This window comes from Panulirus ornatus, chromosome 15 (genome assembly GCF_036320965.1).
Source record: "Panulirus ornatus isolate Po-2019 chromosome 15, ASM3632096v1, whole genome shotgun sequence".
NCBI classification, from domain to species: Eukaryota; Metazoa; Arthropoda; class Malacostraca; order Decapoda; family Palinuridae; genus Panulirus; species Panulirus ornatus.
In genome coordinates this window covers 3,356,309-3,371,135 of record NC_092238.1, presented here as the reverse complement: position 1 = coordinate 3,371,135, position 14,827 = coordinate 3,356,309, and the positions used below count along the sequence as shown (strand labels likewise).

The window sequence follows — 14,827 nt, the reverse complement described above, 5'->3', positions numbered from 1 at the left end:
AAAGTTATATATAGAGTAATTATTCCCTTTGATTTACAACAATTTGTTGTGAATGTTGACGAAGCACTGACGGGTGCTGAGGTAGTTAGTTGTTGGGAGACGGCCCTCTCCCCGCCAGGGTAAGCCCAGGGCAGGTTGTGATGCTGTTGTAACTCCTTTTACGTGTGTGTGTGTGTGTGTGTGTGTGTGTGTGTGTGGGTGGGTGGGTGTTAGTTTATATTTGATCTGTTGGTATTATTGTGTTGGAATGCTGACGAAAGGCGTTCCTTGCTTCTCAACAAACTAGCTATGTGATGGCTGATAGCCCCATGTTCACTGCGGAGGATCAGTGTTTTGTACATGGGAGGGCGTAGCTGGGGGAGAGTTGTGAGATAGTAAGAAGTTTGGGCATTTACCACTTCGTGATAACTGTAGCCTCCATTATATATGCCTTTCCCTTTCATCTTTTAAGTCTGTCTCACGACTTCACATATTTGCACCTCCTCCTTAGTCACATTAGCAATCTGTAGATTATTCCCTTTGACTTCTACCTTTTACAACACTCGTCTTTGAGTTCTGGTTATCTTCCGCCATCACAGTTATCTTCGGAAACGTCCCGTTGATTTGTTACTGATGAAATTCCTTTGTGTTCATTCATATTCCTCTGTGTATTTTTCCTGTTCCACACCCTCCCCACCCGTCGTCTTCCTCTTTTACCTGTCTCTTCCACGTCCATCATCATCATCGGGGTTATAACGTGCTGGGGATTATGTCGTAGAGAGTTAACACACGAGGTGCGATCATTAACTTTGTTAGAAGTGTGAAGAGTGGAGTGTACTTACTGTTAGTGAGGACGTAAAGTGACTGTTGCCCGTGTACTTGATATTGGGGGTGTGAGGGGCGGTGGTCATTACTGTATCAGGCAAAAAAGATCTAAAGCCATAGTCATTATAATGCACACGTTAGAGATGAACTCATGGCAACACTGTAAGGCAAAGCCCATTTCCTTTAGGAATGACGTAAATACGTAAAGGAGAATAACATCAATGTCAGGGGCTCAAGTCTGTTGCACCTGCTCACAGGCATAGGTACGGCACACCAAGGGATGATCCCCCTGGACGTCTTCAGAAAACATATGGACAGCTTCACACAGTGTGTACCAGGCCTGCCAGGTGGATCCAGGCCGTTAACGAGGAAACTTGGTGGTGGCTGGGGTAGAAGACAGTGCCGAAACCAGCGTCAGGTATACGTAAGGTGAAGGGGAAGAAGGATTAGAGGAGGGTGGGTGGTTGGAAGTTGTCATATTGTAGTGAAGACACGGGGAAGGTTGGCGTAGCGATCGTGTAGTGATGACACTGCACTGCAGTGAAGACCGCCGACCTTATTTTCACATGACTCTTGTTTCCAGTGGGAGACAAGCACCTCTCGGGAAGGCACACCGCTCGGGGCCTGGCCATGAGGACACACGTTGCAGCGTGCCACATATTTGTGTTGTACGCGCTCACATGTAATGTTGCAATGTAGACCAGCAAAAGAGTCCTTGATTCATGAGAATAATTTCTGAGGAGTTACAAGATAGGATTCCAACCAGCAGGTTTAAGTTGCACCTTCCACAGTATTGTTCCCACAGGTGGTTACCTACTCTCGAACGCCCCCTTCTCATGACATTACTGTAGTTTTTTTTCGTGATTAATGATAGAGTGAATTGAAAAGTTGAACTAGACTTTGAGGTGCTTGTGAATGTTTACGCCTTACTTGTAACTGGCGCTAGAGTTACGTATAGAAATTCAGTTCTTGTCATCGACTATACTAGGGGTCTGGCCCGGGGTTGCGGTGGGTCGAGTGGCAGTGTCAGGAAGGTGAGACGTGGTGGAACTCCCGGACTTGCCCGTTGTCCTTCAGCAATAACTCATGCTGTGTAAGGCAGTGCGGCATTGAAGAGGCATCTCTGTGAGCCTTAACATGAACCTGGCATGCATGGTGAATACGATCACGGGAAGAGCTCGCACATCTTGGACGAGAACACCTTTGAATATAAGACTTGTATAAAAGGGTTCATTGTTTTGAACATAACTCATGCTTTATCTTAAAGACGTAGAGTCGTAGATCATCAGGCTGCTTCGTATTACGAGGAATGTAGATGACGTGAAAGTCTGGGAGTTTAGTATGAGATGGATTACCCTTGGAACTGTTGTTATAATAGTTAGATTCAGATGGGATGAAGGGGGAGGTTATACCTTGCTAGTTGTGGAGCTGGGATTCTGGGATTTTGGCACGATCGTGTTTCATATTCGTACTGGGAACAGCCTCCACACTGGAGGTAGTCTACAACTTGGAATATACAGTATAGCAGAGGTTCTAGCTAGAGCCGGAGACGTGGTAGACCCACTCTTCAGACATCATGTCTTTACCGTATTTATATTGGGGTTGAGTTTCATCATTTTTCAGTAGTATGAAGGCCAGACGCTGCTTTCTGCGATGTTACATTTGGAGGGCAGACCCATGGAGGTGCAAGTTCACCTGTATCGATTCCCCATGACAAGATAGACTGCTTTTCTCCAGTGCGCCTGCATTGCGTGGTAGCGCCAACAACATGTTGACGAGGCAGTGGGGAGGGGAGGGGAGGGTAAGGTGTTGCAAACCTGACACACTGGTCATGTAACAAGAAACTTGACGCTTAAATCGCCTCACCTGGGAAAGTGTAAGGCGCCTGGTATTCACCCCTCTCCTGCACCCTCCCCACAGAGTGTTCAGTCCTCCCCTGCACCCTTCCCAGAGGGTGTTCAGTCCTCCCCTGCACCCTACCCACCGGGTGTTCAGTCCTCCCCTGCACCCTTCCCACAGGGTGTTCAGTCCTCCCGTACACACCCAGTTCTCTTTTTCAGTTACTTGGAAACCCTAGTAATCTCTCTCTCTCTCTCTCTCTCTCTCTCTCTCTCTCTCTCTCTCTCTCTCTCTCTCTCACTCACCTGGAGCCACTCTCAGACCAGTTACATAGCTGGTGCCTATTGTCCCTCACACCACCGTTATATTAGACTAAGAGTTCCTCAGGTCACCGGGTGTAGATCTCTCCCGCTCAGTATTAGATTTATAATTGTGGCTGTGAATTATTTTCGTCTCAAACCTCTTCGATTAATGTCCGTCATTGCTGAAGGAACGAATATCCCCGTGAGAGGGTAGGAAGGTGTGTGTGTGTACGTATATGTGGAGTGGCAGGACGGACTGGGGTGAGGTGTGCCGGCTGACTGCACGGACCAAGCTCTACCGTTAGTGTGACCTGGGCTGTGTGAGGCGTGAGATGTGTTTGCCTGCACACAACACAACACGACACACACCCCCACAGCCCGTCCCTCCTCCTCCTCCTCCTACTCCTCTTCCTCCTCCTCCTCCTCCCTCAGGTGCCACAAGCCTTGCCTCACGTCCTCATCCGAACGACCAGCTTGCCATGGTTCACCTACTCTCATTGAACTCTCTCGTTGTTAGTGTGTGCTCGTGCACCCAAGATTGCTACTGTACGTACACTTGGCTCTTATCTGTACTCTTTGTACAGTTCCGACTCCTTATTGTCCGTACATTTGGTTCAGATCTGTACACTTTGTTGTATGTATTTATGGATGTTGTTTTATTTACATATTGGTTCTCTTTATATGTACACTACAGGTTTACCTTTTTTCCCGCCGTTAGAAAACGTTGTGGCTTGCCTGTACACGTGCATCTTTACCTGCTGATCTTCTGTACACAGCATCTCATGACTGGCTGGTTGCATTTGACCAAACTTGCACCACAGATGCTGCATTCAAAGTTCAACACTTGATTAAATTTTCAAGGTCAGGGAGCCAAAGGTCAAGGCCACAAGGTCGTGCATATGTTTAAAGATGCCTCTTGAAATTTGTGGTCATGATATCTCTCTACTGACAGACTCGATTTAGACCAGACTCTGGCCACAGTTACGTAATACAAAATTCTACGTATGGCTTAGTTTTGGAGGTCGGGGTTAAAGGTCAAGGTCACGTTAAAGGGGCACAAAATTGTAAACTGGATTAACAGATGTGTTTTCATGTTTGCTGTGTGTACACTGTACACCTATTTTCAGAAGTACTCTTTAAGTTTTACACCTAGCTTATACTCCAAGTTGTACACCTGGCTTGTACTCCCAAGTTGTACACCTGGCTTGCACACCGAGGTGTACACCAGGCTTGTACTCCAAATTGTGCACTTGGCTTGTACTCCAAGCTGGTATTGTTGTTGTAGTGTACACCTGGTTGTTCTTGACGTCGGAGGTTATCGTGGGTACATTTTGTATATTGTGTACAGTTCATTGTCCGTCCAGCATCCCACCCTCCCCGTTCGTTGCCTCCCTGACAGCCACCCTCCCCTGGTCATTGTCTTCCTGACATCCCCTCCTCCCTGTTCCTTTTCCTCCTCTTTTTTCTTTTCCCTTCTCGGAATTACCTGTTTGTACAGGGCGGGAGGGAGTTCTGCACTCGTAGGAGACCCCATCTCCTGAACTTTCTTCTACTCAATATACATCTTTTGAAACGTGTGGATGCTCACAACACTCACAGTTGTTGTTCTGTCTCCTTGTTATTCCTCATTGTCTCAGTTCTCCGTGCCTCCGCTGTCTGTCAATCATTCTCTGTCTCCGTTGTGTCCACCAGGTCCCCTCCTCCCTCACTCACTCTGTGTCTTCGCTGTTTCATCACCGTCTCTCCTCTTCCCAGTTATCATCCTCATCACACTGTCCTGTCCGTCCTCATTGAGTGGTAATCATCTCGTGGTCGACGATGTTTTACGATGATTTCCACGATGGCAGTTTGTGTGTGTGTGGAGGCCGACCGTCACACGGGGATTGACCGTTATGATTAGGACCTTCCTCATTCCTCGAACAGCGGAGCTGTGGAGCTCTCCCTCTTTTGTCATTTCTTCTCCCTGTAACCTCTCCGCCTCTAAGGAATCAGATATCTACAAATTCTTAAGGAGCTGAGTTAAATGTCTTCTTCATCTTGCGCTGTATTAATTTTTTTGTCCGAGATGGCCATTGTTCAGGCATAGTTTGCCTTTGTCATGTCAGTCCCAGTAGAGAAGTGGATGGCAACATTTTTTATCCAGGATGATAAACCACTCATTGTGTCGTCCCTCGTTACTGATGCCAGCGTGACAGGGATTCGAGTTATTGGCGTCAGTTCGGACGGGAAGGAAAGTGACCCGTGTGACTGAAAGTATTGTACGTGTGGAATATCAGGGAGGAGTAGGTATGCTTGTATGATGTTCCACCTTTTTTGCGAGATGGTGGTGGAAGACCACGGAAATAATCTCAGCTTGTATTGGAATCCCACGGAAATAGTTGTTGAACTGTATTGGGAAACCACGGAAATTGTTCGTGGAATCACAGGCGCTGGGGCTTGATGGCGGGAGGTGTATAAGCTGTTGGTGCAAATACAGAAGGTTTGGACTTGGTGAGATTTCTGAGTGGTTCCTATTAAGTGTCGGTGTGGCAGCTACGATGAGCAGGTATGCGGGTCGCCATCAGCCCCGGTTGATTAAATTTCTCGGTGTGAAAAGAATAGAAAGGAGGAAGGAACCCCAACCTGCCGACGGCGGTAAAGAACCGACCGTGTTGGACGTCGGGACTGGCTTCGCGAACATATCCTCCACCTCACCATAGCCAGGCAAGAGATTAATTGCACGTCCCTTCCACCGTTTTGGGGAAATTAACCGTCTTGTAATCAGAAATGAGTCGTCCCTCCACCGTTTTGAAGAAATTAACCGTCTTGTAATCAGAAATGAGTCGTGATTTGTAAGTTAAAAGCATATTTTGTTAATGTTGTCATCTTGGTTCTTCGAGTTGTCAACAGACACTTGGGGAATATGAGCACCTCCCCTGGAGGAGTAATGCGTGGGTGGCTTCAAGTTCCTTCTTGGAAAAAATATGTTACGGGGAAGATGTTTCACAAAATGAAACTGATTATGTCTTAGCCCACATCTACACTGTCATAGCCCATACCTACACTGTCATAGCCCATACCTACACTGATGTAGCCTTCACTTACACTGCCTTACCCCACACCTACACTGTCGCAGCCACTGATCGTGTTTGCCCGTCAAAGCATCGGTGCTGAAGTCTTAGTGTTCAGTTAGTCATTCGTAGTGTCACTGTACCTCGATCGTGTTCAAGAGTGAGTCTTTTGAACTTAAGAGTTATGACTTGTAAGCGTCAGCGAGTGAGGGAGCTTCCCCAGGCGATGGTCGTGTTGCAGTAAGCCGTTGAGGCAGGAAGGCTGCTGCTGCACAGGAAGAAAAACCCTCTCCTCCCGGCCTTTCTGAGAGGCCTCCTTTAGTCGCCAGTTACACGTAACCACTTCATTTCCTCCGTGGCCACAGGGTTGACGTCAGGGTGAGAGGGAACCACGTTCGTTATGTCACTCTTGTGTCATCTTGTTAGTGTCGTCTGGCCGAGGGAGGTCGTTAATTTTGATGGTTGTGGTTGGTGTGTGTGTGTGTGTGTGTGTGTGTGTGTGTGTGTGTGTGTTTCTACATATGGGAAGGGAGTTTTACACTCGTGGGGCACTACTCCTTTCCCTTGCATTTATATCATATGTTTTTTTTTTCTTTCTTTTAAGTTTTCCACAGGTACTCGTAGTAATTCCTCTTAGCAAACCTTGAGTCACTTGTGCACAAGTCTGTTGGTGGAGAAACGCTTTTCACGTCCCTCTGTACATTTTTCTTGTCCAGCCTCCAAATATGTCTTTCGTCCTTGACTCTCTTTTGACTTTTAAGAACTGGTCTTTCTTAACACTATCGTGGCCTCTTGGGAATTTATATGACGTTATCGCGTCTCCCCTTCTCCTTCTTTCTTCCCAAATGGGCAGGGCGAGGGCTTCACTCCTCTCCCTGTAGTGTGTGTGTGTGTGTGTGTGTGTGTGGTGTGTTGTGGGGAAAGACGGTGCTCCGCAACACGTGAGTTGAGGTGGAGGTGTATACATGAGGCATGGTGCGTCTGGAGGAGGAGACGGTACTCCGAAACACGTGAGATGTGTAGTGGCTTGTTCGAAAGGCGTGATTGTTTATTGTGCTTGTGGGGAGGGAGGGAGAGACGAAGCTCTGCAACACGTGAGGTGGGGTGGAAGTGTGTGTGCATGAGGTATGTTAACGCAGTAGGTGGGTGTTGATCATTACGTCAACACTGTAGTGGCGTGGCGAGAGGATGGGAGTGAAGCTTGGTTATTGATCAAGTAAGCCGTCTTGGGGGGGCCACTCACACCTGCCCCTGCAATGTATTGTGCCTCTCCACACCTGCTTCGCCACGTACTGTGCCTCCCCCCACACCTGTACCACCACAAAAAGTGACTCCTTACACCCCACTCCTGGCTTGCCTTCCTCAACTCCGGAAACCTTCCCACTCCAGCCCCATCCGACTTGCCCACACCTGGCTCATCCTCCCCCCGTCAGCCCCGGCAATCCTCCCACGTCACGTTGAGGCACTCAGTAGGAGGTAGCGGCATCGCCCCCCCCCCCCCCCCTCTCTCTCTCTCTCTCTCTCTCTCTCTCTCTCTCTCTCTCTCTCTCTCTCTCTCTCTCTCTCTCTCTCTCTCTCTCTCTCTCAGACCTTTCCTAAACTAAAAACATTTTGACTTCAAACGTTTTCGAGTGTGCAACTTTTTCTTTTTCCACAAGATTTTTTTTTCTTGCTCCTAACTCTGATAAACTATGATGCTTAACAGACACAGCGTTGTCTAGCCTTTAGCATTTCCGCTGTGGAGTGTCGTGTTGTGGCCCCCAAATGTTCCCAAGCCTACGGCTTGTCTGACGTGTGTGTGATGTGTTCTGGCTGGGAACGCTTCATGCCTCGACCACCCACAGCATGGAGCGACACAGTAGGGTTTTATTTTTTCCTAATCTCTAGAGCGGCTTCTTAACGAGGCGCCCCTGACCTGTGGCTAACATTTGTCACGGTAGGTCACAATGTGGTGGTAAGGGTGGCGATGCAATATTGAGAAGTGGCGGCAGTGATGGTAGACCACCATAGTATGGTGGGAAGGGGATCGGGAGGCCATTATTAACCTTGGAGTTTCGATGGTGTGTGGTGAGTGTGACCGGAGGAACGCTTAGTGACGAGGAGTGTGAACCACTTGAGAGTCTCCGATGCGTCTGGAGGAAGTTGTACTGGGAAGGGATCGGAAGGCCATTATTAACCTTGAAGTTTCGATGATGCGTGGTGAGGGTGACCGGAGGAACGCTTAGTGACGAGGAGTGTGAGCCACTTGGAGAGTCTCCGATGCGTCTAGAGGATGTTGTGGTGTACTACATGGCGGGAGGAGTTATGAAGTGGAGTGGACATGCAGAACCACGGTAGCTGATGTCGGGGCTGGAGCTTCACACAGCCAGGGGTTTGAGGAGAAGGGCGAGGAGGGGATGAAGAGAAGTGAGGGGAAGCTGAGAGAGCAGCCATGGAGGAGGGCTATTGATTTTGACGAGCGCCACACACACACACACACACACATACACACACACACACACACACACGCACACATACACACACACACGGACGGCCTGGGAGGTAGGGAGGGAGGGAGCTAGTCAGCCACACGCGGACCAGAGGGGGAGGCGCTACACAGATGGCCACACACGCCTCACCAACAGTTTACGTTAACGCTGCTGCCTACCCAGGCCTAAATGGCTCTCTTATTATCGTGCCTCGCAGTGATCCAGGTATCTTCACCACTAGCCAGTTGTTCACAATTTACTTAGTTTGTATTTTGAACAAGTCATACATAGTTCTGACTTTCTCACAAAAACTCCCGATGAATATGAAAATGTGTATAAAAGCAGAGGTTTGGATTATTATTATTATTATTATTATTATCATTATTATTATTATTATTATACATGACTTGTTCTTTTGAAGTCTTGTTTACATGGCAAGGAGAGGCGAGCACTGCATTTGCCGCACAGGGAGGCAAGTCGTGCCTAAACCAGCAACCTTATCCCCCCACCCCCTCCACACACACACACACACACACACACACACACACACACACACACACACACACACACATCTCCTTTAAGATAGAGACTTTGATAAACACAGATCAGAGGAGCATTTTCAGAATCGGCAGATGATTGAGTTAACCTTACAGTGGCGGGGAGGTCTCCGCCGCTGGTCGAACGTGGTGATGGTGTGGTGCGGTGGCGATGTGGTGCTGCCGTTGATGTTGGCTGTGGAATTGCTGCAGTGGCAGTATTGTTGCACGGCCCGCTGGTGCCGCTGCGGCAACAGCTGACCGCCCGGCACCTGCGTGCCGCCACTAAGGTTCTGGTTAGTTGCACAGTTACTTAGCAACGTGGCTACCCGTCACCTGCGTGCCTACATTGACGTTCTCGTCAGCTGGACAATGACGGAGCAACGTGACTGCAGAGGCAGCCGACCACACGGCACGTACATGCCACCAGTGAGGATCTGGTCAACTGCACAGTGACGTAGCAATGTGGCTACGGTAAGGATCGGTTATTGAGTGTCCATATAGAGGGCCCGCCGGCTAGTGTTGACAGGAACCCTAGCATCGGCGTCTTGTTCGAAGGTCACACCCGCTCTTCCAGGTCACTGTGTCTTGGACGAGGACCTGTTCAATCTCTCGACGATCGTCGGATCACACCTGCGGGCGTAGGTGAGGCGGCGGTGGCTCACGAGGGGAGTCCTCGCAGTGCTCCCGGCCACCATCACCAGAATATTAAACCTGGCCCGCTTGAGGCGCTCCAACTGCACCAGAACCATGGCCTTCCTTGTTCCTGTATCCACCTACGTCGTATCCTCCACGTAAGACCCCGGAGCAGGAGGAATAGCGATGACATTTTTGGAAGTATGAGGACGTTTGAGTACGTTTTTGGAAGTGTGAGGACAAGTGACGACTTCTTTTGAGTGGACTATGAGAAATACTGATGCCCCTATTTGAATGGCATAGGCTAATATAGGAATTCTGAAAGGCCATTCCTCGTGTTGTACAGACAGGTGTCAAAGGTTTCTCAGTAGACGGTACAAGGGTCACCTCACCGCTGACCTTCCACCACTCGTGGGGTCACAGATCCTGGGGCAGGCATGGCGGTGCCCTGTGCTTCATCTGTTATGAAGTTATTTATATTTTTCTTGGGTTTGTTGTAGTTACGTATAGTTGGCCAGCTGTTGTCCGGCATCGTTACTCTTGTGGTGTCAGTGTTTACAGAGACGTGTTGTTGTTGTGGGTTAAGAAGTTATGTAAGATGGTCTTTCGAGCAGTTATCTTTACGCCGGAATTTGCAAGTATTTTGAATTGTAAATTTAAGCCCGGCGATTATGGCCTTCGATAACCTCAAGGAATGTTAGCAAGTTTGGGAATGTTTCTCGCTCGTGGGGATATACTGTGGTTGAGTGTTGTCTAGCTTAATCGTATGTGATCTTTGACGCTGTTCAGGCTTAAGGTTTTGTGTATACTCCAGCCATGTCAGCATAGCCCATCACTCGTATATACCTTCTTTTTTTATATATTGACTGACATGGCTTCGGCCCTTGGGTGCGTCACTGTCACCAACGCTGTACCATATTTTCCTCTCCGCCATAACGTACAGAAATATACCTTTTTAGTATACTTGAGGGGTGAGGGGTTGGAGTACAGTGTTGTAATTACATTAGCTTTACCGTGAAGGGCGGAAAACAAGGCCGCCACATGAAAGATGATCAAAGCCAGCATTACGTTGGTGGTTGTGGCGTCGCTTTGATGAGTTATTTAAAACGCTTATGTTCTTGTTCTGTCCCTCGTACTAGTCTCGCTCTGACGGAGTACAACCGGAAAACCAGTTTTTGGTTGGGCAGTGGTTAAGTAAGGTTCCGCTCACACATTTTACAAGGAAAACGCTAGTTTCTAAGAGCGTTCTGCATGACTAGCTAGATTTTAACTTCGATTGAATGTTAAGTCAGTGTGTGTGTGTGTGTGTGTGTGTGTGTGTGTGTGTTGAGCGGCGTGGCCTGAGGTGGGGGAACTTGACCCTCGGTGTGTGAGTGGGTTGCAGGTCAACCTCGGCGTGTTGTGTGGTGTTGCTGCGGCTGTTACTCTGTCCTTGTTGTCAGATCTCTACATATTTTTGTCAGCTTGATATATTTCCAACATCATGCGTTATATATATATATATATATATATATATATATATATATATATATATATATATATATATATATATATATATATATATATATATAATGAACTGTTCATAGCCTGATTACCTTCTCCCGGGAAAGTTTTTTTTTTTTTTTTTTTTTTTTTTTTTGCGAACATAAACAGTTGAGGAATAGAGATGTGGTTTTGTGGTATGCGCGAGTGTTTACATGTTATGTTATTTGTGTCAGTGACGGAAATTCCTCCCGCTAGTGACCTGCTTGTACCGTGTGACACCGACACCGAGTACCACACCTACACCGGGCTCTCGCTTCCCTGGTCAGGTACGGTGGCGTAGTTGGAAAACACGAGATTTTATTTGGCGTTTGGCATTACGAGGATAGGGAAATGGTGTCTGTCTGTCCGTCAAGTGTAGCCACCAGTGTGTTGTGTAGGTGTAGCGATACTAGTGTGTGTCTGTGTCTGCAGTGACTGAGAGACGTGGGTGTCGCTCCACCCAGTTTGTGTGTGTGTGTGTGTGTGTGTGTGTGTGTCACTTCCTGGAGGGTCGGGCTGACCAAGGACAGACCCCCAGCCGCGCTCCGCCACTCATCCTCCTCCAGCCGTGACGTAGTCACTTGTACACCGTAGCTGCTGTACAGCGCCGGCACACACACACTCTCTCTCTCTGTGTCTCTTCCCTTATTTTCCCGCAACAGATAATATCTGGAGGGAAGTGTTCATTCGGCACAAGATTCGAGTTGGTATTTGGCCATGTTTCGCTGGATGTGAAGACCGTGTAATGATTTAGGTCGTCCGTGATAACGTAGCCCGCGACCTGCCCTTGTATCAGGGAGAGCGGCGCGGCCCGTCACTGCCAGCAGACCAGTGTGGAGCCACGTTATTAACGCCGTTTGGCTTCGTGCCCCAAGCTCGATCGAAGTCCAGACAGCTCACCCTCCCCGCGCCTCCAGGCCGACTCTCTCTCTCTCTCTCTCTCTCTCTCTCTCTCTCTCTCTCTCTCTCTCTCTCTCCTTCTTCGTTTCTCTTGAGAATAGAAACTGAAAAATATATACGATTTTCCTCACAGTCGCTGCCATTTATTATTTAAGGTACCTGAGCTGGTTACTTAACATTTTACTACAGACGTTCGTTGGTGTACGTCTTGGCTTCAGTCTGATACACCAACAGATGTCTGCATCAGTTATTTCAATCTCTGGGATGTTCATCTTAAACTTGCGGGTACCATGCGCCGGTTTCGAGGAGGCGGTCTTCCATCCCCGCTGCTCGGTGTGACCTGGTCGTTAGGGTATTTCATACCATTCTCGCCATAAAGTATACGTCTTGTAAAACTACTTTTGAACGTATGGTGTTTTCGTATGTTATACGAGGAATATCTGGTGGAATAGATATTATTCTCGACAGTTTATGGCAATGATATTGATCCATTCTATAGATACGTTAACGCTCTATGTAACTTGTGGTCTTATATATGACATAACAGTATTTTACAGCCTCAAGTGCTTCACATGCAGGAAGATTGGCTGGTAAATGGCAGGAGCTGTCTTGCACCGGCCGGCTGCTGCATCTTGCAGGGCCTCGCCACACCTGACTGTTTTTACCCCCCAGCGTGGCTCCTCCTTGCAAAAATATAGACCGATACCCTTCATGGAGTGTGTGACTTGCCTGTTGATGTCCGCCAGATGCATTACCCTTGATGATTTCAGTTCCACGGATTGTTCTGTTTTTTTAGTATCTTAATCATGCACCTTCAAGATTTCTTCCACTGTTCTGAAGGTGTCCAGAAGAAACATTAAGGAGGTTGCAATGTGGTAAAAACGAAAGTGGACCTTATAAACTGGCAGCGTTTCCAGCAGGAGTCGTGGCTCTTAACCTATTCATACTGGCTCTCCCGGCTGCAGGTGGCCCAAGGATGTACTGTACCTCGTTGTATTTCCTGACAAGGTCCCGACGTGTTCATTTATAGTGAGGACTGAAGACCCCCACAGTGCTTCCGGATGACCCCGAACGTAGAAGTTTAACACGCGCACGTTCGAGCTTCGAGAAGTGATCGCTGGTTGTCGGACAACACAGGGACACAGAGATGGCTATGCGTTGCCACACCTCGAGCGAGATGGAGTGATCATACAGAAACTTGTGGTTTAATGGCTGTTGATAACTGGTGAGGACGAGGTGAGGAATGGTGGTGGTCTTGCCCCCTGGGGTCTGTTACCCTGGAGGCGCGTCTCCCTTCCACCCTGGGGTACCACGTGGCGAGGCTGTGGCAGGAGGCTTTCCAGTTCCAAGAAGACTCCACAACGCTCCACTTGTAGGTTGAGTAACGGGAAATGTGAGTGGTGTTTGGACGGGGGGTGTTCTCACTCGGTCACATCATCTTAACCCTCGCTGGTTCCACTTGTCTCGCGCGATGTCCTCACAAGTGGACGTCTACAGATTCCCCTCAGGACATATCCTGGTTTGCTGAGGCAACTGATTATTTCTATTCATCATCTTTTTTTCAAATTATTTTTATCATTGTCTTGGTTTTAGGGCCAATCTTTCGCCAGATATTACCTAACACTACGTATTGTTGGAGTCCTACTTGCCCTCCCGTCCATGGCCAGGACGCAGGCAGTCGGACGGATACTTTCTCGGAACTTTGTAACCGCCTCGGAATTCTTAAGGCGATGCCGTGATCCCAGAGGAACAGCCCGCGGCTCGGGGTTCCCGCGGTGGAATTTGACGTGCGACACGATTCCTCTCCTCCCACCCTCACCCACCCGGCTGCTGTCGTTGGTTTGCCCCATAGGCCTAGTGTATCCCACATAGGTACAAGGTTAAAGAGACAGGGGAACTCTAGGGTAGTATGCTCTCTCTCTCTCTCTCTCTCTCTCTCTCTCTCTCTCTCTCTCTCTCTCTCTCTCTCTCTCTCTCTCTCTCTCTCCATAACACATAAATAGTATTTTTGTACTGTAAAAGTAATGGTTGGATAGGCTATACTGAAGTGTGAGAAGTTTTTAAAAAGTTGTATGATAACAGAGAAAGGTCAAGAGATGGGACCCCCCACGAGTGTGTGACTCCCTCCCCATACACTGCAGGTGAGGTAATGATTGTACACACACGCACAGTGTAATGGTAAGCTTAACACTTGGACTCTTGGTTGAGTTCCTTAGAGCACAACTTCTTGAAAGCTTTTTTTTATGTGTTTTAGATATGGAATAGGGTAAGAAGATGTTGTGCATTATTGTATTTATTGATATTTACTTATGTAGCATAATCTTGCATATATATATATATATATATATATATATATATAGGTGTTACCGGATTCCGCCTGCACGAGGTTACACCGCGAGTGAAAAGTCCCCTTTGGCAAGGCTGTATCACTGAGAGTACGGCCTCGTCAAAGAACTTTGCACTCCAGAGGTGTCCATCATTTCCCAGCTACTGGAAGTAGCGCAGCCTTGGAGCTGCAGGAGCTCCTGGGAAGAAGACCTGGGTAACACCAGGGCCCTTTCTTAGAAAGGGTCCTGGGGCAATAGTAAATGTATGAGATAAATGAATATGTCATAGATTGTTAGATACAGTGATAGATTTCTCCCTCTCACGCACGCACGCACATGAATAGAAAAGGATAGAAAGGATGGGAGACGAGAAGGCGGGACTGGTGGTGGGCATGGGAACTTGCCTCCTCTCCCGTTCGTCCTGCAGTATTGTCAGATCAC

At 48.1% G+C, this 14,827-nt stretch overlaps 1 protein-coding gene across 12 annotated transcripts in view; it reads left to right on the top strand.

Moving 5' to 3' along the window:
• LOC139753689 (rho guanine nucleotide exchange factor 11-like) overlaps positions 1-14,827 on the top strand; it is a 575,625-nt gene that overhangs the window by 336,575 nt on the left and 224,223 nt on the right. For 10 of the 12 annotated variants that reach the window (XM_071670374.1, XM_071670376.1, XM_071670381.1 and 7 more), the window contains one exon: positions 14,731-14,827. This exon is cut by the window's right edge. The exons of the other annotated variants lie outside the window; for them this stretch is intronic. In XM_071670374.1, the coding sequence (XP_071526475.1) occupies positions 14,731-14,827 (97 nt within the window). The remainder of the gene's footprint in view (positions 1-14,730) is intronic. 12 annotated transcript variants of the gene reach the window in all.